This window comes from Molothrus aeneus, chromosome 2 (genome assembly GCF_037042795.1).
Source record: "Molothrus aeneus isolate 106 chromosome 2, BPBGC_Maene_1.0, whole genome shotgun sequence".
Taxonomy (NCBI): Eukaryota; Metazoa; Chordata; class Aves; order Passeriformes; family Icteridae; genus Molothrus; species Molothrus aeneus.
In genome coordinates this window covers 22,164,334-22,185,931 of record NC_089647.1, presented here as the reverse complement: position 1 = coordinate 22,185,931, position 21,598 = coordinate 22,164,334, and the positions used below count along the sequence as shown (strand labels likewise).

The window sequence follows — 21,598 nt, the reverse complement described above, 5'->3', positions numbered from 1 at the left end:
GTGGAAGCCATTTGTGGCTTGAAATTACAAGTTGTTTTTGGTTTATTCAAACCTACATGACACTGAAAGCATGATGTGAATTTTGATTGTAATTAAAAGACAGCATTAGAGAAAGGGAAAGGTAATGCATTAGTTCTCAAAATATTTTAATTTTGGTAATTTTGACAAAAATACTATTTCTTGTGGCTGATATTCACCCTATAGGAAATTTCTTTCAACAGTTATTAAACTGCCAGGTAGTCACCTTGAAGCAAATATGAAACATCTCTCTTTTTTTAGCAGTGTTTCTGGCTTTAAAAAAATCTTTTAAGTTTAAAGGTGTGCATTTAGTTTCTGAATGGTACTTAGTATTTAAAAAGAATATGTGGTGCCAAAGGAAAAGAATTAGGTCAAGTCACAGCTAGAGTTAGTTTTGTGAAACTAAAAAACAAGCTGATGTTAGGCTTAGAAGGAGAACTCCAGTGAGCAGGCTCTCAGTTCCATACTCAATCCACTACAATGCAACGGCCTCTCTCATTCTGTTAACTACTTCTGTTAACCTGTGATTTCTCTGCCTTCTCTGTTAACTGCTCCTGACATTACTGAATGTCAGGCAAAGCTTCATTTTGTGTTATAATTTGGAGGAAGTCAGCATGCAGGAGCAAGATCTCTAGATGCTTTTTCACAGCAATACCTATAAGAATGATCACAAAGCATGCATGAGAAAGGAAAGATTAAAATAATATGTATTGAGCTTTGTTGGTTTTCTTGTTTGTTTGTTTGTTTTTTGTTGGTTTTCTTTTTGTTTTTTAGTCAAATGAGAAGAATAATGTTGAGAAACAATCACTAAAAATAAATAAATATTTCTACAGAGAGAAAGAATATTAATGGCTCTCTTTTTACTTTGGAATTAGATAAATAATTAATAAGTTACAAAAAGGATGTTCTAATGCAAGGAAAGATTTCTCACAGTAAGGGTGGTGATAAAAACAGTAATTTTTATTATTCCTGTCCCTAGAACAGGAGATTTTTTTAAAGGTATGTCAGACATACCTTTAAAAGATCAGCTGATAATATTTAAGGGCTTGCTGGTTCAGCTATCTAATATCTTCTTAGGAAGCTACTGTTTTAGAGAATGTTTGGTATTTGTTTATGCTATAGTAGGCTTGGGTGGAAGAGAATTTTAAAGGTTTGACAAATCTTTCCTTCATTGTTCAGAAGTTAAGTCAATTACAGCTTCTCTCTTTTGCTCCATACCAATGATGCAGTAGAACTTATTCGAGTTCAGCTTTCCAGTTCTTTTCTTTCTCCAGGGCAGGCAGGGGACAAGACTTAGGATTTCTGCAGGAGTAAGCATAGTGGTGAAGATTTGGAATAATCTGTCTGAAGAAATTTTGAAATCTGCTTGTCATTCAGAATTATTTCTGTTTCAAAGGAGCAAGAGTAAATACTTCAGAGGAGGGAAAGGGGGGAGTTTCACTGGCAAGTCCCATGAAGTCTGGTTGATCTCTGCTAAGCTGACAGGAAAGAGATTTCTGTAGATATTTTGTATGTATAATGCCAGGACCACCTTGGATTTCATGTATGAGACTCCTTCAGTCAGTGATGTGTGGAGTGCCTTGGTTTCATGTCTTGGTGTTTCTCTGCTCGTTGTAATAGCTGAAAGAGGAGATTGCTCGGAGAGAGAAAGAAAAGCAAGAGAAGGAGAAGGCAAGGCTTGAATGGATAAAGCAGCAAAAGGAGCTGGGACTTGAGGTAGAAGAAACTAAAGAGGAAGAACCTGAAGAGGAGCCATTGCCATCTATCTATATACCAGAGGAGCCCAGTCCCATCCTCTGTGGCTTTTATTCAGCACCCGGAAAATTTTGGCTTTCCTTGGTAAATCAGTTTTTACTTCATATTGATTGGGTTGCATGATGTGACATCCTTTCCCTTTGAAACCTGTCATCCCTAGGACATCCATTCCTTTCATCCTTGACAGTTTCACTGGTTTTTGTGAAGTATACCAGTAGTGTCACTCTGATTCAGATTGTTTGGTAAATATCCAGTAGGTGCCCTTCTTCGTGGTGCCTGAATGGGCACAAAGACTTAGCTGTTCCCTCACAAGGGAATTTTAACAGAAGGTAGAATTTTAACATAGTGGTAGAATGGCTTTTAATGCCAGAGATCATGACAGACTTCTGTCTGTGGATAAATAGGGTCTCTAAGTGTTTGGAGGTAGCATTGTCTAACCTATCACAGGTCCTTAAGAAAGGAAGAATTATTCTGAAATTTGCATTTTCCTGGTCAGTTGCTTCAGTTTTCTTTTGTCACAATTTCCTTATAGTCCTTCTCTTCTTCAGGGTGGGTACGACTCAGGGTTTCTCTATCATTGCGAATTCTCACATGGTGGCAAAGAAAACCCTGAGAACAGGAAGGATGAACCTTTTGAAGTGATTCCTATGGAGAACACTGAGAACAATCCCATTCACCGAATCTCCTTCTGGTAAAACACTGTAATGTAACAAATAGCTCTGGGATAAAGCTTGATGAAATATAACTTGGAAAGGGGAGTGTATGCTCCTTTGTCCCTTTTCAATTGTGGCTCAACTCTAGTATACATGAACTCTCTCTGGTTTTCCGGGTACTGAGTTTCACTTAAAATTCCTAATGGACATAGCTGAGCCATGTGTCTGATAGAATAATTTTAGAAGACCTTCAAAGACAAAAAAGTGGGATTTCTAAGTAAGTACTGACTAGAACTCAACCACCCTACATTGTAGAACTCTAGGAGAACCCTTAGAAGTCCCTGCATATAGTGATCAACAGTACAGCAGCTCTTTACCATAGTTAACAAAGAGAATTAGAACATGGAGCAGTCAGTCCATCCCTCTAGTGCTAAGAATATAGGCTTCTCAGGACATTCTGTGAACTGTACGAATGGAAAGGCTGGATTCTTTTCAGACTCCCAGTATTAGGTTCTCTGTAAGAATATGCATGTTCTGCATCAAAAGGAGGCAGGTTTGATTCAGGATTTAATCTACTGCTGGCTGCATTCACCACCATCTGTACTAAATGGGGAGCAGGGGCTAAAAAACTGCTTTTCTAGTTTTTAATTTTGTGTCTGCTGCACTGCCCAGCTCAGGGCTAAGAGTAGTTCTAAGATACCTAGGAAGTGCTGGAATGCTCCTGAGCAGCCAGTTAGCTGCAAAACACTTCATAGTAGAATCACACATACTTTAAATGTTCCAAATACTTTGCTTTCAGCTTCCAAACTTGGGAAAGTGATTTCTATTAAATGAGATCAGCTCTTTTAATATTTTGAACTTGCTTGTTAGAAGTTACTGCTATCACTCTTTCTTGTTAATTTAACAGCACCCGCCCCCCGCTGATGTTCTGTGGGATGCAGGATGGCTCCCTGCGTGCCTATCCTCTCAGGGAGGAAGGCCTCTCTGAGGGTGCCCTGAAGGACTACTGGTACCTGAATGTGCACGACAACGATAATGGGCAGATCCGGGGGATCTGTTGTAGCCATGATGATGGGTGTCTGATTACCTGTGGTGGAGATGGAAACATTTTTACATTTGACCTCTTGTCAGAGGAAGAGGTTCCCAAAGAGCTAAAAGTCACAATCCCCCCTCCTAGGGTAAGTTGGTACCCTCTTTCACTGAATTAGGCCTATTTGGAATGAAGCAATCCAGATGGGCAAACATGGTTCAATTATTTTTCTTAAAGAACTTTCACAGCAAAAGCTGAAGTTTCCCAAACTATTTAGAAGAATAGCTCTTGCAAAATGTTCCCTAATAAATGGGCTCTGGGACTGCACTCTTCCTTCTCAGTGTTTTGTGTTTTTCTCCAAATAACACATACTATGTTTATTCATACATAATATTCTGCCAGTGCTTTCCCACTCAAAGGTGTAGTCATGCATATTCCTGAAATGAAAAATTGCAAGAATTTCTCATACTTCATACCTTTCTTGGGTTTAATTCCAGTAAAGTATGATTCTGCTCTGGATGGGGATTCTAGAAATACTATTGGAGAATATAATACATGTACTTTCTCCATACATCTAGTACCATTCATCTAAAATTCACAATGGATTTTTTTACATTTGCAAAATAGCACAACACGATGCTGATGCTGTTGCTCTTTCACTCTTGGGCAGCATTAGTAGTAATGAATTTACAGGTGTCCTGTACTCACTGCATAACCGATCATCTCTAGCACATTTAAACAGATTACACTGGAACTCAGAAGCAGTTCCACTGATACTGCACAGAGGGATGTCAACTAAAATGTTCAGACTTCATTGAATTTTTAAAAAGTCTTAAGAGTGTCTGAATTAAATAAATATAACTTGAAAGAAGCAGTGAGAGATGTTGAGTAAAGAAATGCCATTGTGCACAATAAATATTACAGTGACTATGCATTCAATAGAGTTAAAAAATCTTGAAAGTGCCAACATAAAACAAATTAGACTTTTAAATATGTTTTAATACTGGTTACTAACTACATTTTGAAGGATGCTTGGCAACAGAGATGGAGGAAATTGTGATTTTGGTAATTCAGCTAAATTGTTCATGACTAGTTGGAATTCTTTACCAGTATGACAAGAACATATGGTACTGAGAATAGAGCCAGTTATTTTCTAAAAGTGAATGATTAGAACCTTTGATATCAGAGCCTTACTAACTGCAATATTACAAGAAGTTATTAATATACCATTATAAGCATATGTACAGATTTATAGTTTTAAATATGTAAGTAGCTCTATATAAAGACCTTTATGGTCAGTTCTATTGTTCAGGCTAACAACATTTCTTAATGAACATTCTAATAGATTTTTTTCCTTTTCAAAATATATCTTCATTAAGTATCTGTTCTAGTTTTAAGTCATGTGGAAGATTTAAAAAAATCTATCTTCATTAAACTTAATGAGATTCTTAGAGAATCAAATACAAATCATCTGAAACTAATTGAGTTAAATTACAGATCAATTAAGTACAACGAAATTGTTGGGTGATAGTCCCCCCTCTTTTTTCAGAGAATGATTGCCTAGGGAAATGAGGCTTGTGCTACTGCAATGTCCATCCATCTGCCATTCTTCACAGCTAATAGTTGTGAATCCATTATGCAGTCAGCAAAAGCCAACCAGACTAATTACAGATGTAACTTGGAATTAGCCCATGACAGACTGACTCTTGTCAATGTGGCTGTGAGGGCAGACAAGAGAATTGGGTTGGGAGGTAGAGAACCAAAGATGTTATGGGACAGAGTGAACTTCGGACAAGTAATGATGTAACGATTTATGCCACTGGGGAGGTTATAGGATTTGTGTTCTCTGTCTCTAATGTTTCATTAGTTCTTTTTACATATAAACCAACTTCATTGCTTTTTCTGCTTGAAACATTACAATGTAATATTTAAGGCCAGATAGTAATATTGAAAATGAAGATTTCTTTTGTTTTTGTGAGAGGTGGTGAAAGCTCTATCTTAATCTTTATAAAAGCTGAACTGTAACTGCTTGTTTAAAGACAAGACAATGTTTTTATTCCAGAGAGGTCTTGAGAAGGAGAAGGCTACTGAAGACATTAAGGATCCTGATGCCTACACGTAAGAGATGCATAGATAATGATGAAAGGGATTTTCAAGTGTTGGTAGCTCTTTTCACATGTATTCCTTTTTGCCTACAAAGAAGAGGGACAAATTGATCAACCCTGAATTTGAGTCATTTATTTGTGAAACACACAGTTTTTTCAGCCTTTCTCTCCATTTAATCTATTTTTCTCTGGAAGTAATTCAGATATCGTACTATGAGGCAGTTAACTTCATACTACAGAGACAGCAAAAAGTCAAATCCCCTTGATGTTAAGAGTGTGTAAATATACAGGAAGATTATTCCTTTTAAGTTACTTTAAGAACCATTGAGTTCACTGGGAATTTAAGACTATCAAGGAAATCTAAAAGGTCATATAAACTGTAACCTTTCCACTCTTGCAATGAGATAACATCATTTCCTTTTTCTGCATTTTCAGTATTGAGGAATACAAGCAGAAAAAGGAGCATGAACGGAAAATGAAGGAAGCTGAAGAAAAGAAAAATAAGAAAAGAGAGGAGTTAAGTGCACTGAGACAAGACTTTGTTTTTCTCCTTCAAAAGAATCAGGAGTTGCCCAAGCACATGCAGTTGCACAGAGAGGTACACCTGGCTTTTATTAGGATCATTTACATTTACAGGCACCTTCTTCTAAAATGTTGGTACATACCATGTTGGGGCCAAAGATGTCCAATGCTTTGGATTAAGGTAGTTTTAAGAATATGTAAATTGATGGACTTCCGAATTGCAGCTGAATCACAGCTGATTATTTGTGCCAATCAAGAAGCACAGGAAAATAATTTGGTTCTCTGTGGAGATAGCTTCTGCAATAAAGGATAGTGTTGATGTGCATGCAACTAAGGCACCTAGGTAAAAATATTTATTATGAAGATCTAGTAGCCAAAATAATGTGATGCTGGGTTTTCTGTCTTCTGCAGGAGTTTGAGATGGACCGTAGGATCTTTGAAGAGCTGGACAGGCAGACACTACAGAGAATCCAGTTAGTGCAAAAGCAGCTGGCTTGGGAGCATGAGAAACAATTCGTTGGACTGCAGAAATTACAAACACAGTAATTACCACTTTTCTTGTGACCTTCCATGGGATTAATTGTCTATGAAGTTGTACCTCCCACAAGAAAAAGGAATGTGATTTTTTTTTTCCTCTCTCTCATATAATCAGTATTTCATCTATTCTGTTATGATTCTGTTCTTATTTAAGAATCTTACGTATTCTTGGAACATACACAAGAGTATATGTTCATATTTATTTGTAATTACTTTTATTGGATCTTTGGTAAAAATGCAGATAGTCAAATGAAGGAAATGACTTCATTTGGATTCACTTCTGTATGAAGAAAGCTGTTTGAGACTATTTGCCTGGGGTTTTGCCAATAAGTTCGTAAGAACTCTTACTGAAGTGTTGAAAAACAACCTGGGAAATGAATACCTGTTTTTAAGACATGTCGTGTGTCTGTCAGATATTTTAATGTCATTGCTAACACAATGTTCTCTATACAATTTGAAGTTACAAAACAAACTTTCTCAAGAACAAAAGTTCAGGCATGAGGTGCATTTTGAGTTGGTTTTCATAGATCTAGGTAAGAGCAAAAGATGAATTAATAAAATAAATACACAATTAAAAAACCATCTTAGGCACACAGAGTATGTGACTGGGAAAAAAGATAGAATGAGCATGTTTTTGACAAGTCCTTAGTGGAAGATGAAGTTTACTGTCATGAAGAACCTGGTGTGGTGGTTTGACAGGAAATGTGTTTTTTGGGATGCTGTGTTTTTGGCCAATGGATATTCAGACTTTACTATTGGCATTTAACCTGGCCATTGAGACATGGACACGCCTCTGAGAACACGGGGTTAAAAGCAGAGCTCTTCCCTGGGAGGGTTCTCTTGGGTTTCTGGCGGGAAAGAGTTCGGATCTCTCCCCCGTCCCAGCTGCTGGCTGGGCAGGGGGAGGGGAAATCCATGTGGCTGGGAGAGGTAGGCCTGACCCCGGGGGTGGAAGGGTGGAAGAGAGAGAGAGAGAGAGACCGGGAGCCACCGGGCAGCCCCCCCTGAGAGACACAGAGAGAGAGAGAGAGAGAGAGAGCCGCTGCCTGGGACTGTAACCTTGAAGCTTGATAAACATGAGCCTGCGCCGGCAGCACGGCTGGGACGGAGAAGAGGGGGGGGGGTTCAGCCGGCCGCTTGTAAGAGCTTTTAACCCCTTTTTGGAGAATGAGAACTTTACAGAACATTGACCTTTCCTAAAAGATAGAGTGGAAGATGAAGAAGGAAATGGGCCAGTGTGAGAGAAGTCTGGGCGAGTGAGAGATAGTAGAAGAATAGAGAAGAATCCTAGTGGGAAGAGATGATGGAGTAGCTTTTGCTAGACTCTTTTTGTATAGCCATGAACAGAACCATGTTCCTTGTGATACAGAGACTGCATTCTAGGAGGAGGCAATGGCCTCAGAACCAAGAGGGTTCAGTGTTGATGCCCCTCGGCCCCAGGGGATGAAAATATGGGGGAGACAGGTGTCCCAAAGGAGAGATTGTGGGGACAAGTGTCCCAAAGGAGAGACTGTGCCTTTTTTGGATCAGGACAGAGCATCCTTAAAAGACAACCCTAGAAGCAGTTCTGGTCCGTGTTCAGTGGTGAGAGCACTGGACATGAAAAGGAAGAAGTCACGATAGCAGATGTTCTCCAGGCAGTGCCATGAGTGACACAGAAACACACGAGGCTTCAGCTGTGTTTCCAGGGGAAGCCCATGGCACAAGAAGGACTCCTCTCCTCTTGATGAACTGAGGATTGATTGTCTAAAAAGTAGTGCTGGACCGAGAGTTGGTGATTTGAAGAACCAAATGTATTGTGTTGGAAATTTGGTGGGGGGAGGAGGAAATGCACTTGTGAAGTTTTCATTTTCCCTGTGTGTGTGTTCCTTTTTATCTGTAGTTGTAGAGTAGTTAATAAAATTCTGGTTCTTTTTCCCTAAGTAAGAGCCTGCTTTGCTTATTCCTGGTCACATCTCACAGCAGAAACCAGGGAGAAGGTATCTTCATGGGGGCACTGGCATTGTGCCAGTGTCAAACCATGACACCTGGTATAAGTTTCAATATTGGGAAAAGTCTTCATGTGATAATTCTTGATCATCTCCATTCCTAGATTACATAAAAGCCAATAGATAGTGTCATATGTCATCCTGCTATGCAATTACTTACTAACTTGTGGATTTATATGTAAGGATTGCATGTGCAATAAGTAAACTACACTATTCATGCCCTTTTGGTCAAGGTAAAATCATATATTGTGCCCACTGACATCAGACAGTTTTGTCTAATTTGTGATTCCAGGTTTCGGGACGCTCTGGAATTTACTCTCACTGTTCATGCTATTCAAAGCAATCATCAGATTTCGACCTACAGCCTTCTAACTGTGTCTGAGAAATATGCCCAAAATAAGAAACAGGAGGACAGCAAGGGGGCAGTACTTAAAGAGAAGTGGACAGCACTTAAAGAGGCAGAACAAGCAGAAGAGGACATCTCCAGAGAGACAAGCCCTGTGCACAGAGGTAATGATAACTATTTAAATCTTTCAGTAATAGGGTTTCTGTCTTTCAACTCAGTTTTTGTTCCTGAGTCCAAGATAAAAAAATACATATGTAAGTGCAGATAAAGAAATATAGCTGTAATGTGTTTTTTTAGTACCTACATACAAAGTAACACTCAAACATAGTTTTCCATGTTTAGATCAATGTCAGCAATTGTCTGTCAGCCCCGTGGGGAGAATGTGACTAAAAGTCAGTCAAAGAACCTGAATACTTACAAAACATCCACTACAATGGAACTAATTTACATCAGTTCTACAGGAGTTGTCTGAGGGAGTTTCCAGTAGCTGGGACTGCACTGTGCTGCATGGTATTACATTTTCACATGATTATATTTTGTTTCAGGAAGTGTAGCTTTTGAGAATGAGGCTGAAAGGCTGAAGACACCAGATGTCCGAAAGCCAACCACGCGTTATATAGAAAGCAAACGTCATAAAATCAGAAGACTTATTGAGAAATATGATGCACTGAAAGCCAAGATCATGAAGAGGAGGGCAGAATGGCATGAATTGTGAGTCCTGAACTGGACTCTGTTCCGTTTTAGTTCTGCTTCTTGTTTGAGGTCTAGTAATGCCGTTTAGGTGTCATATGGCACTATAATCTCCCTGCTTAGGTTTTTATATTCCTAAGGGTTGTAATTAAAACAGATGAATTTTCATGTATTTCCAAGTCTCAAGAGAGCATTAGAATATATTTAGTTTCTATGGTTCCTGTAAAATATTATCAAATTTGAATCCAGCTCGGTAGCTGTATTTTCAGATAGGGAGTAAAATGTGTCTAAATTGCTCTTGACTGAGAGACACCTAGGTCATTACAGTCAACTCAAAGTGAATCCTGCCAGCCCCTCATGGAGCAGACGATGTAACAGCTGGGTTAGGTCAGCAGTCTTAGCATCTCAGCCATCATGTGAGTGTTTGTGATATGTCGTCATGCTCCATGCTGGTCTTTATCTTGAGCAGCAAGAAAAGGGGACAGGACATCTTTCACAGAATCATAGTTCCTTCCTGAGTTGGAAGGGACCCATAAGGACCATCAAAGGCCAAGTCCTGTCCTTGCATGTGGCAGCCTCAAAAGTCACACCCTGTGCCTGAGAGCATTGTCCAAACACTCCTTGAAGTCTGTCAGGCTTGGTGCTGTGACCACTTCCCTGGGGGGGCTGTTCCAGTGTCCAACCACCCTCTGAGTGAAGAACCTTTTCCAAATATCTAACCTAAGCCTTATTCAAAGGAATGACCACTTTTTCAAGGCTGGGTTAGATGGGGCTTTGAGTGACCTGGTCTAGTGGAAGGTGCCCCTGTCCATGTCAGGGGCACTGGAACGAGATGATCTTTAGGGTCCTTTATAACCCAAACCATTCTATGCTCATGGAAGTACAAAAGTTCTTCCTTAGGAGATGAATGGCAGGGAATAGGACCAATGTAGAGTCAGAATACAAAGCTTTTAAGGTTATTGAGTGTTTAATAATGTAGAGTAGGATCAAGTATTCTGTGCTACAGACTGGTAGATTATTGATGTGCGGCTCCCTGAAATTGATAGCAGCATGTGCTCACTTAACCCAGAACTCAGTCTGAGTGTGAAGGTTTAAACTTTCCCATGGCAGAGCTGTTTAAGAGTTCTTAGGGGGGAAAAAAATATCTGGGATTTTCATTTAAATGTGCCAGGATATTATTTCCAAAGTAGCCATTCTTTTCTGAAAGAGATGTTATCACTCTTTCACCTCCCAAACTTTGCTGCACAAGTAAGAGGGTATGAAGTGACTGTTCATTTGTATGTTTTCTGTCTTGAAGTTCAGCTTTATTTTGTACCTACCAGATACAAGAGCAAACCTCGACATAACCATGAGAATTCCAAAGATGCTGAGGAGATCAAAGAAGCACGGGAGAATATAGGATGTTACAGGCTGAAGAGTGCCACTAACTACACACTTACTGAAGATGAGCGTATAAACACTGAAAAGAAGATGGTGCAGCTTGCAATCCTGGAAGACTTGGTATGTAAAACTGTATATAGCCCCATTTTTTGAGAGGAAGTGAGGATAGTGTATTAATCACTGAAGAAATTTTTTTAAAGGAATTGAAAGTGAGTTTGGGAATAGGCCTTGAAGGACAGACGGCTGTTTTGTGCTTTAGTTACAAATCAGCTTCAGTTACAAATCAGCCCTTCTCTTGTGAACTGCTTTAGTTACAAATCAGCCCTTCTCTTGTGAACTGTCTTGTGTTTCAGCAAACCCGAACCTGAATCATTCTAGGGTGACTCTTTATAAATGAGAAAGTGAATTTACCTTTACTAGTATTTCAGCTGGAACATCTGTCTCTTTTAATTACAAGTCTTATAATCTAGTAAAAACACTGAGCTAAATAACCCCTGCCCATACCCAAAGGTATTTTGAAATACCTTTACAAAAACAGGGATGTGAGCGAGGACAAGTGTTCTAGTGTGGCCTCTCTGTATTTGCACTTTGGCAATCGCTGCTCCTGGAACTGGAATCTTCCTGAGAAACCAGGTTTTTTGGGCCCACCTTGCTATTGTAGAACTCCTACAGTCACCACACATCTTTCAACCTTGAAGACACACTAAGTTCAAATGTTGTGCAGTATCTTTGTTGCTTTCCCTGTGATTTCCCCCCCATCCTTCTCATAGAAATGGTTTTTCATTGTATTTGGCTGGAGTGCAAAAGAGTGATACTGGATAACTTTGACAGCAAGGCCTAAGCATTACAGAAGCAATGCCACAGTCTCAGGGGATTTGTTTGATCATTTTAGTCTCATGCTGTAGTGCTGATGCTATCAGATAGCCAGTGATTAACCCAACTCATTAGAACAAACAAAGGGAATAGTTCTTGTCATAAATTCTGGGTTTATACAGATGAGGAATTCCAGTTGCTTCAGGTGGATGGTGTGTTATTTTCTTCTATAAAGATCAGAGAAGTTTCTGCCAAGTATATTAATGATAATAGATCACATTCAATTATTACTCTACGTAAAAAGAGTCAACTAATACAGTGTCCCCTTATCACAGAATGTTTAATAATCCTAATGTTAGCCTTCTTGAGTTGGGTAAGACTGCTTCCTGTGGTGGAGAATCCTACTAAAATAGTTTTTCCTTTGCAGATCCATAAGACAAAAGTGAATATGAACAAAGAGATTGTGTCTTTGAGGGATCTCAAGGTTTCTACTATTGATGAAATCAAGAGTTTAGTGAAGGAAGTCAAATCCATACAGGCAAACTTAGATGTATCAGAACATCTCCCTATTCCCCCGATCCCTCAGTTACACCCAGATGAGGTTCCTGAAAGAATAGTTGAGTGCAGCAGTGACGTCCTCCTAAAGTTCGAAGAGGAGCAAGAGGCCAAGGCAAAGCTCGAGGAACCGCTGGAAGGGTGTCCCTCGTCTCGCGCATTTAGGCACGTGTTTCTTCAAACTCCCCCCTTGGAAGAGGGTTATGCCATGGTACAGGCTGGAGATGCATCAGCTGTGGTCACAGGGAAGCAGGAGACTTTTGAGATGGAGAAAGTAGAGCCAACAGAAATGGAACTGGAAATTTTAAAGAGAGAGAAGATAAAAAATCTGTACTTGCAGGAGACCTTGATTAAAAAGGTAGGCAATTGAAAGTTATTTTTGTCAGATTAAAAAATCCCACTGGTTCATAAATGAAACCAAAACCCCTTCAGTCTCAGGATTGCATTTAGTCTTGCCTTTCTGCAGTCCTGGAAAACGCTAACTATTGCAAATTTACAGTGGAAATCAGTATAAATCCATAACTATAACCTGTGTTCTGACTGTTATCACTTGAAAGATATCTTAGATTTCTTACTGATTGTGCCATGAAGCTGTGATCTTAGTGGCCAAAAAAAAAAAGGGAAAAAAAAAAGACAAGTAAAATGTTAGACATAACTTGAAAAATTACAGAGTTAAAAAGCAGCATCACTACAAGTTTGTAGATTCATGTTCTCAGCTCTTCAATAACTGTAGTCTCAACTTTTTGGTCTAAAAATTACTTTTTAGGATTAGAAAAGGTACAAAAGAGAGTAACCAAAATGCTTAGTCATGGAAAAGATTCTTTAAAACGTACATCTAAGTGGATAATGTATCTTTGGCCTGCAAAAAAGGCAACTGAAATGGTTTTAGAGATGTGAGAAAATTCTGAATAGCATAGAAAAGGAGAGTAGGAATTGTGTCTTAAAAGGAGAGATATGAAATGAAATGGTCACATAGAAAGCTTGAAGCATGCAAGTGAAAATAGTTTTCCTATCCAACAATTAGCTAAGCTTTGGAACTCAGTGCTAGAACCTGGGGGAAGCTATAATTTGATAGTGTGGAAAAAAATCCATTCAAAGCTGTTGAACACAAGTATACTGCTTCAAGCTCAGGATGCACCTAAGTCAGAGTTTAAGAGAGCTGTATAGCAGAGGTATCCCACTGTTCACTTGTTTGCTCCATTTCTTAGCATCTCTCCTCTAATATCTGCTACTGGGAGTTGATTCTTTGGTCTGCCTCAACACAGACACCCTTGTGTTTATGTGTATGAAGGTTGTGATGGAATACCCAAATTCTGCTGTGAACATCACACACCTGTAAGTTAATGTTAGCAGATGCTAGTACTTATTTTGCTGTAAATGTCTAAGTGAAGAGCTGGCAGCTGTTTCAAAAGAAGTCTGTCAAGACAGAAGAGTTATTTATTGATGCATCTGGGATTGTTATATAAACTACTGTAAACTACAGACTACTCCAAAACATTCTCTGAACTTCAGGGATGGAGGGGATGCAGTGAAAGATTCCCGTGAAGCCCTGGTGATTCTTTTACTATTATGCTGAGAACAAAGACAAGGACTTGGGACTAACTTTGTCTTTCAAAGTGCATCACTACTCTATAGGAAATAGCATTTCTGAGTTGTTGATTTGGCAGAGAGAATTTTTCCCTTCTGCTCCCTTCTCTAGCTTTGCATGTTTAACTGCACTGGAAATACTTTTCCTATTCCTGATTTCACGCTACTTTCCTCCAGATCAACACACTAGTGATCAACTTCGATGCTGAACTTCGCCTTTTGCGGCACAAGAAACTGAAGATGGATGTGCAGATGAAAAGTGCTGATCTGCGCTGCATCACATGCTGTGAAGAGCTGCTTATCCTGAAGAAACTTGAGATACATGAGGACCTTCTTGAGGAGCAAATTTGTGCCATCATCAATAAACAGGAGGACATACATGTAAGTAGACCACGTGTAACATTAATTTAAATTTAACGGTACCATTAGTGCATGGCTTGAAACAAAAGTAAACCATAAAGTAAATGGTGGCATCCCTTGGCTTTGTTTTAGCACCAATCCAGTGACTAGTGCTAAATTTTGAAAAACAAGAAACTCTTGATGATCAGCCTAATAGGATGGTCACTTCTGATGTCACCCTGTTTTTTAAGTTTTTCTAAGCCTTCTGATGTTTACATTCTTGTAACAAAGTTACTCGCACACTTTATGTAAATAACTTATTTTTTTGCATTCTTTTATGGAGGAAAAGAAATTTGAGGGACTGTTAGTTTATCCAGTCTCATTGGAGAGTGACAGTGTCACTGTCACCTTCCAATCCACTATCACTTTTAGAAATCTATAAATGTTGGAGTCAAAAATTAAAAGTCTTTTTTTTACCTTGGAAAGTCCAGTTTCCGTGTCTTTCTGTTTTGTGTCCTAAAGTGACATTCTAACTTCCAATACTTAATTTTTTAATAATCTTAACATCTGTATTTTAATAGATCCTTCATGATATGTCATAAGTGACTAATCACATCCTTTAAGAACATATTCCTAGGCGATGCTTGATGGCTTTAATCAAGAGAGAAAGACAAGTTTTGCATTTCCAGATCTTCACAGATGCATCCTATATTCGTACACATGAGCTGTACTTTTTAACTGAAATAGATTTTTGTTTGTTTAGTCAAAATTGAAGAGCTACCTTGCACAAATGGAGGATAGAAAGTGTGAGATTGTAATGCTTGAGGAACGTGAGAAAGCTCTTTATGCCAGCTTTGAAGCATCCCTTGGAGAAAACAATGAATTTGCTGATGTTCTGACAGATATTTTAAAGAAGGAAGTTGAGTATGTGATAAAAGAAGAAGAAAGAAAAGCAGGTTGGAGATTTTGTTCTTTTTGCTTTATGGATTTGTTATACATCTTTCCGTGTGGTCAAGTACATGTCTCTCGGTCTAGGTGGAGCCTTGAGTACACACAACACTCCAGTCAGTTCAAAAACCCGTAGTTCAAAAACCTACCCAGATTTGTTTATAGAGTGACAATGTCTCCTGTGGCTGTCATCTTGAATGATAACAATGATGCAATTCAGTTTCTAACATGACTGCAGTTGGTCTGATAACAGCTCCTGCAATTTACATCCTGTAAGTCAATACCAAGGACTGACAATTGGTAAGAGGAAGAGGCACAGCTTTAAATAGGTGCTTCCCATGCTTTATCGATGGGAGCTATGGCTAAGTGATTAGTCTGTCACATTTGTGTGTGACAATCTGTCTGACATTCTGCTTTAATCTGTCCATTGACTAATGAGAGATCATAAACCTAATCTGCAATCATCTATTAGTCACAGGACTAAACATATTACAAAAGGATTTCATTCATCTTAGTGACTCAGTTTTAAGCTGTTAAAGCTAGGCAGTCCTACTGAGCTAAAATACTTGTGCTCTCTCTGACATGGCTTTTGATTTCAAGTGGGACATGATTAGCAAAAAGTGCAGACAATAGTGATGTTTTATGACAGATTTGTGCTTCCAAATTCTGCCTGGTTGATTAATCTCTCTGGTAGAATGGTAAACCCATGCTGTTTAAGTTCCTAACACATATAAAGAGAGAATATATGTTGAAGATAAGTCCCAAAAACATGAGCTGCATCTGTGCCTGTACTACTACTAGGTGATCTCTCTCTCTCTCTTGCTCTTTCCCTTTTCCTTTTTTTCTTTTTCCTGTGAAAACATCACATCAGATCAAAGCAATAGGCACAAGGGGTCTGGACTCACATATTACCAGAGTTGATCTTTCATGGGTTGCTGGGCTTGTGTTCACCAGCACATTGGCATAATGCATAGCTGGTGAGTCTGGAGCATTTTGCAAGCCAGTGCCTGTTTCTTTCAGGTGAACAAAATGAGAATGAAGAGGAGGATGATGAAAAGCCTGACTTAAAGACTGATGAAGAAAATGGTGGATCTGAAAGCATAGTCTTTGATGACTCAATTTGCCCAGAAGGTACCTAGGCTGTTATTTCCTTGTCTTAACTTGTTGTTTAGCTTTAGGGGCCACATCATGTGTTTGAAAAGAAAACACAGATTTTTTAAATTATTCACTGCATGGTAAAGTCATGAAGGGGTGGAATGTGTGTACCCATTCTGTGTGCAGCATTTTTCCCTGGGAAACTTTGGTCAAGACAATAAAACTGCTGGTAGTGTAGACTACCCTAATTAAAAAAGTTTGGAAAAATAAAACTTAGCTAACCACTAAGAATTAATTCTTTTGGGTAAAGAAGCATTCACCATTTCATGGCTGTTATCTGGAGAGAAAAGTTTCCTCTTTGGATTGGAGCAGTGGCAAGGCTGTAGGTGCTCTTTGGAAACCAGCTGCGTGGCCTGGCTGGATCCCTCTCTGTTCAGGGAAATTCTGAGGGGATCCTCATGCTGTTAATTGAAGCTCTTTGTTACCACCTCGTGGATTTATGCAGCAATTGCCTGTTGCTAGGCTGCTCTGAAAAGTTAGTAGCTTTACTTTGCAGAATCCTCTTCATTTGTGCATTCAAAAAAGGCAGGCAATCTTTCTCTCTCCTTTTCTTTTGTACAAGCTTAGCTAATTTAGATGTTGTTTTTTTTTTTTTAAATCTTTGAGTGATGTGTCAATGACTATGCAACAGCACTGCTTCATTTTCATGTTCTAACTTACCAACAATTTGCCTTCCCTTTTTCTTTTAAAATTGAATTTTAAAATAATTTCCACAAATTGAATTTTTTATTAACTCCTTGTTCATCTCATTTTTCAATGGAATGTTGGGAAGAAATAAAGATTTTTATTTCTTTTTAAAATGTCCAAATTGCTAATTTAATTGGGTAATTACCTGTTGCATTAGTGCCTTCATATTTGTTCCTTTATGTGGAATTTTTTTTTGCCTTTATTGGGCTCTCTTTTTTATTATTATGCCTGCTGATTTGGGCATAATTATGCATTTGCTAAGCATTACTGAAATCACAGTATTAGATAGAAATTCAGAGATCTTCCTTACCATGACATGGGTTCCATGAAATACAGCTTTGTTTACAAGTAGAGCTATAAATGATCCCTACAGCAAGTTCATAATTTATAGTGAAGGGTGCTATGGAGAAACAACTATGTGCGCACATAATTGAAGATTTTACTGCAACACATATTAACTACTGGAACTGCATTGCTTACAAAAGCTAATTTTTGAGCACTTGCCTTTAATGCTGTCTTTGATGCATTTAATCTGACTTCTGGAAACAAGCTGCCTTGACTGAATGTGAAGAAGAAAAAGATCCATCCAAGACATTCACCTGTTCACGGAGGCACGTGGCCCATGGGTTTATGTTTAAGGAAGCTTTAGGGAACACCCATGGTGTTATTATGGGGAATGCTGGGAATGTGCACTGCAGGAGAAGGTACCAGCTCTACTCAGTAATTCCAGAGTAGTCACAGTGAAAGTAAACTCTTCTTTGACCCTCTCCCTCTCAGGCTGCAGTGAGGATCTCTTCCTGAACACCATCCAGCTCCGGCAGCAGCGCATAGGCATTGAGAAAGCTTTAGAAGAGGAGAAGAAAGCTGCTGCTGACCTCAAAAAGGAATATAATGCCTTGGCCATAAAGGTATTTTAGTGTTTTCTCAGAAAGCATCAGCATGTTCAATGTAGTGCTAGTGATTAGTGCTGGTCTAGGATTTAAAAACAGAACCCTAACCCTCCGAGAGGCCTCCATTTGGGAAGAGATATCTGTGGTAGCACAGAGGCAGGAGGCAGCTCGATATGGGTCACCTGAAAAGGGTAAATCAAGTTGGTCCAACCTTAGCTTTCCTGGGTCTGGATCCAGGCTTTAGGTCAGTTCCTTCCCAGCTGTCTAACCTCATGCAGCAGCAGGAACTGGATTCTCTGGTTCAGATGAAACACACAGTGTGGTCTGGCCATCCTCTGTGTGTGTGTACAGGAACAGAGATTGAAGAATACTTACCCTAACACAAATCCAGGTTAACATAAATGCATAAAAATTCTATTCTTCCATCTATTTCTTTTGCTTTTAGTTATTTTCCGTTGCTCTTTGTCACAGGTAATAACTGAATAAACTTTTGGTACAAATTTTCCATTTTGCCTTTTTGAACTCCTGCATTCATTAAGAAATTTGATTTCTACTGATTAAAAAATATCTTATTTTGAAGAGTTATCTGGAAGAGAGAGGGTGCTACCGAAATAGCATTGTGCAAGTCTTGCGGTTTTTTTGTCTCAAAAATGTTCCATCACGCATGCTTAACATACCAATTTTTTTTAGTTTTTAAAGGCTTTCCTAAGTGCCAGCTGCCACATATTCACCCTGGGGCATGACATTTGAGTCTGAATTGTTTCTTTCTCATGCAGAATCAATAAGCATTTCCAGGCATAACACAATAAAAATTATCTTGCAGGCTCTGTACAAGTGTTTTAGATGCTAAACAAAGCAGCTGTCTCTTGATGCATACAGGGCAGCTCTAAGGAGACATTCGCAAGTGTACACGTGTGCAGAGGTATTCAGGTTAGAATTTTGCTTGAATATATGTAGATAATTCTTGGGTTTGCCTATGAAACTTGCCTATTATATGTAGTTTAAAAAAAGCACATTTTTATATACTTTTTTCCCCTTTGGATCAGGAACTCTAACAGAACCTTGTTGCCTTGTGTATTCTAAGTATCACAGGATTTTGTTTGTCCACAATTTGTCTTTCTGCAGGCAAAAGAAATAGAAACCAGTCTGGACAGAACAAACAGGGAACTGGAGGCCTTTCAGTGGGAAAAGCTGCACAAACTGAATGAGCTGGATGTAGTTGTGCCTTTGAGACTCCATCAGGTAATTCAAGATGCTGTGCATCTGCACGTGCAGAGTAGCCTGTGTACAACTAAACAACGGTGTTACTGTTCTTTGGGGCTCTTAGTTCCTGATTCACTATGGTCTCCTGGGAAGGAAGTGCCATTAACTGAACTTCATGCTGCTATTTCCTCTAGAATTCCCCTTTTTTCCCCTTCTCCTGTACTGACAGAAATGAGGTAAGGACAGGCAGGCTGGCCTATAGCTGAAATGTGCATAGTCTTCAAGTGCTGTATAGGTTTGGCATGGTATTCTCTTTCAGGTCCATACCTACTGATATTCTCCTGGGGGAAAAAAAAATGAAACACCTCCCCAGAAAAAACAAATCAAAAAATCCCCAAAAAGTATTGAAATTTATGGGAATTCTGCCTAGTTCAATAATGCCAGATTGGGTACAATGCATTCATTCACACAATTCCCTGGCCTAAAAAAAGAGTTGTGCCCATGCCCACCTCACTCACTAACTCTCTTGCTCACACATTTTATATAAAGAGACATCTCCATCGCCCTTAATAAAAAAAGGCAGCCTTGCTTATTTCTGGCTGCTTTTGCAGGTGCAGTGCTTGGTTGATGGGGAGATGCCCCGTGACTTTTCCCAGGCTTTAGTATTTACCAATCAGTCCTTGCAGTACCTGCAAAAGAGAATTGTGGACCTACGTAATGAAAAGATAATGCAAAGAGAGATCCATAAGAAGGCCAAGGAGCAACATAAGCAGCTTCTCCAGGACAAAAAGGAGATGGAGATGGAGATTCAAGGTGAGTAACAAAGACTCTGAACAATACAGCATTGCTAATGTTCCTTCTGTCCCTCTCACTGGCTGTGGGTAACTCACCACATCTGGCTCTATACTTGCACGGATGTCACAGAGGGCAATTGCAGAAAATAGAACAGATCAAGTAGACTGTTTTGATGGAGTAGTGGTTCTCCAGCATTGCAGAGTCATCAGGCTGTGCGAATTTGGGAGCTTAGTATAAGTAGAGCTGACTAGGATGAGACACTGGAAGTCTGGACACATGTTTGCTATTTCTGCTTGTAAACCAGAACTCCTAGGATAAAAGTAGTTTCTCCAAAGATACATAAGCTTTTTCTGGTAATTCCCTCCCCTTTGGAACATCTGAAGAAGGAAACAAGGCCTATTCAAAACAGTTTCCCAAGAGGCAAACCCAAAGTTGTGTCTAGCACCACCAGACCTGCAAAGGCCCTATAAAGCCTGTGGTGTGAGAGTGGTTTACTAGGACCAGCTTAGTGACCACACAGGCATCATCATGGGCAAGGACAAATGGCATGACTCAGCTGTGAGCTCTATGTGGTTTTGTGTGAATTATTTATTACAGAGCAAATACCAAAGGGCTCAGACAAAAAGCTGAGATAAGGCAGAAATTCTTATAAACCAATGAATGACAGTGCTGCCATTTGTGCAATGTCCCTCTGTTAGGACTGGAGGAGAGGTGCAATAATCTGATGATGGAGAAGTTTGGTCAGCTGGTTGATTTTGAAGCAGTTCAAGTACACTCTGTTAATATACCTATGGAGCAGATGAAAGTGAGAATAATGGAGAAAGAGTATGAGCATTTCGTGGAGCTCAAAGAATGGGAGGTAAGCAGCAGGAAGAGGAGGAAGACACATGTGTTGTGATGATCTGTTAAGGCTTTGTTTTCCTGGGGACTGAAAAGTTACACTAAAATCTTTTGTTAACTTGCTCATATTTGATTTTTTTCACTTGTCCTTAATAGACCATAGTGTTCAACTCCAATTTCCCATCATCATTGCTACCTCTGCTCCAGTTGCTGGTGCACATCCTATTTTTCATGGAGGTAGTCGATCTCTCTATTTTGCTTTCCTCAAACACATTGTCCTACTTCATTCCCTACATGAAGCTCTTGCAGAGTGCTTTTCTCTGGTTCCCAGGTGGCATTCAGCACCTCCTGCCTTCTCTTAGTGCCTTTGGTGAGAGACTTTGAGTACAGGGCAGGCTCTGGCTCATGCCTGGGGTGCCAATCTGTGCAGTCTGAAAAGTTCATGTCTTCTTTTTGTGGTAGCTGCTGTGGTGCAAGCAGGCAACACACTTTTGCTGCATTTACAGAAGGGCACAGGAGGGTACAGAAATACTGTGTACCTAATAGCTTTCTTTTTCTCACACTTTTGCCTAACTGCTTTACTTAGGCATTTGTATTTAGATATATTAAAAACAAAAAGATGACACTGCACTAAAGGTACTGTGCATCAGATCCTGCCAGGTGGTGTGGCAGGATCAGTCTGTTGTTTACCTGTGACATTTACATTGTGCCTTCCCCGCTCCACACTTTTTGTCCTCTCTCATCCCAGATCAACTTTTTACA

The 21,598-nt window shown here is 39.4% G+C and overlaps 1 protein-coding gene across 1 annotated transcript in view; it reads left to right on the top strand.

Moving 5' to 3' along the window:
- Positions 1–21,598, top strand: part of CFAP44 (cilia and flagella associated protein 44) — a 43,374-nt gene that overhangs the window by 20,706 nt on the left and 1,070 nt on the right. Inside the window, 17 exon segments of the mRNA XM_066569102.1 lie at positions 1,639–1,857; positions 2,322–2,464; positions 3,334–3,604; positions 5,519–5,574; positions 5,997–6,159; positions 6,495–6,625; positions 8,901–9,118; positions 9,500–9,665; positions 10,967–11,144; positions 12,265–12,750; positions 14,157–14,360; positions 15,082–15,274; positions 16,287–16,397; positions 17,886–18,016; positions 19,124–19,240; positions 19,813–20,014; positions 20,695–20,855. Of these exon segments, the coding sequence (XP_066425199.1) occupies positions 1,639–1,857; positions 2,322–2,464; positions 3,334–3,604; positions 5,519–5,574; positions 5,997–6,159; positions 6,495–6,625; positions 8,901–9,118; positions 9,500–9,665; positions 10,967–11,144; positions 12,265–12,750; positions 14,157–14,360; positions 15,082–15,274; positions 16,287–16,397; positions 17,886–18,016; positions 19,124–19,240; positions 19,813–20,014; positions 20,695–20,855 (3,150 nt within the window).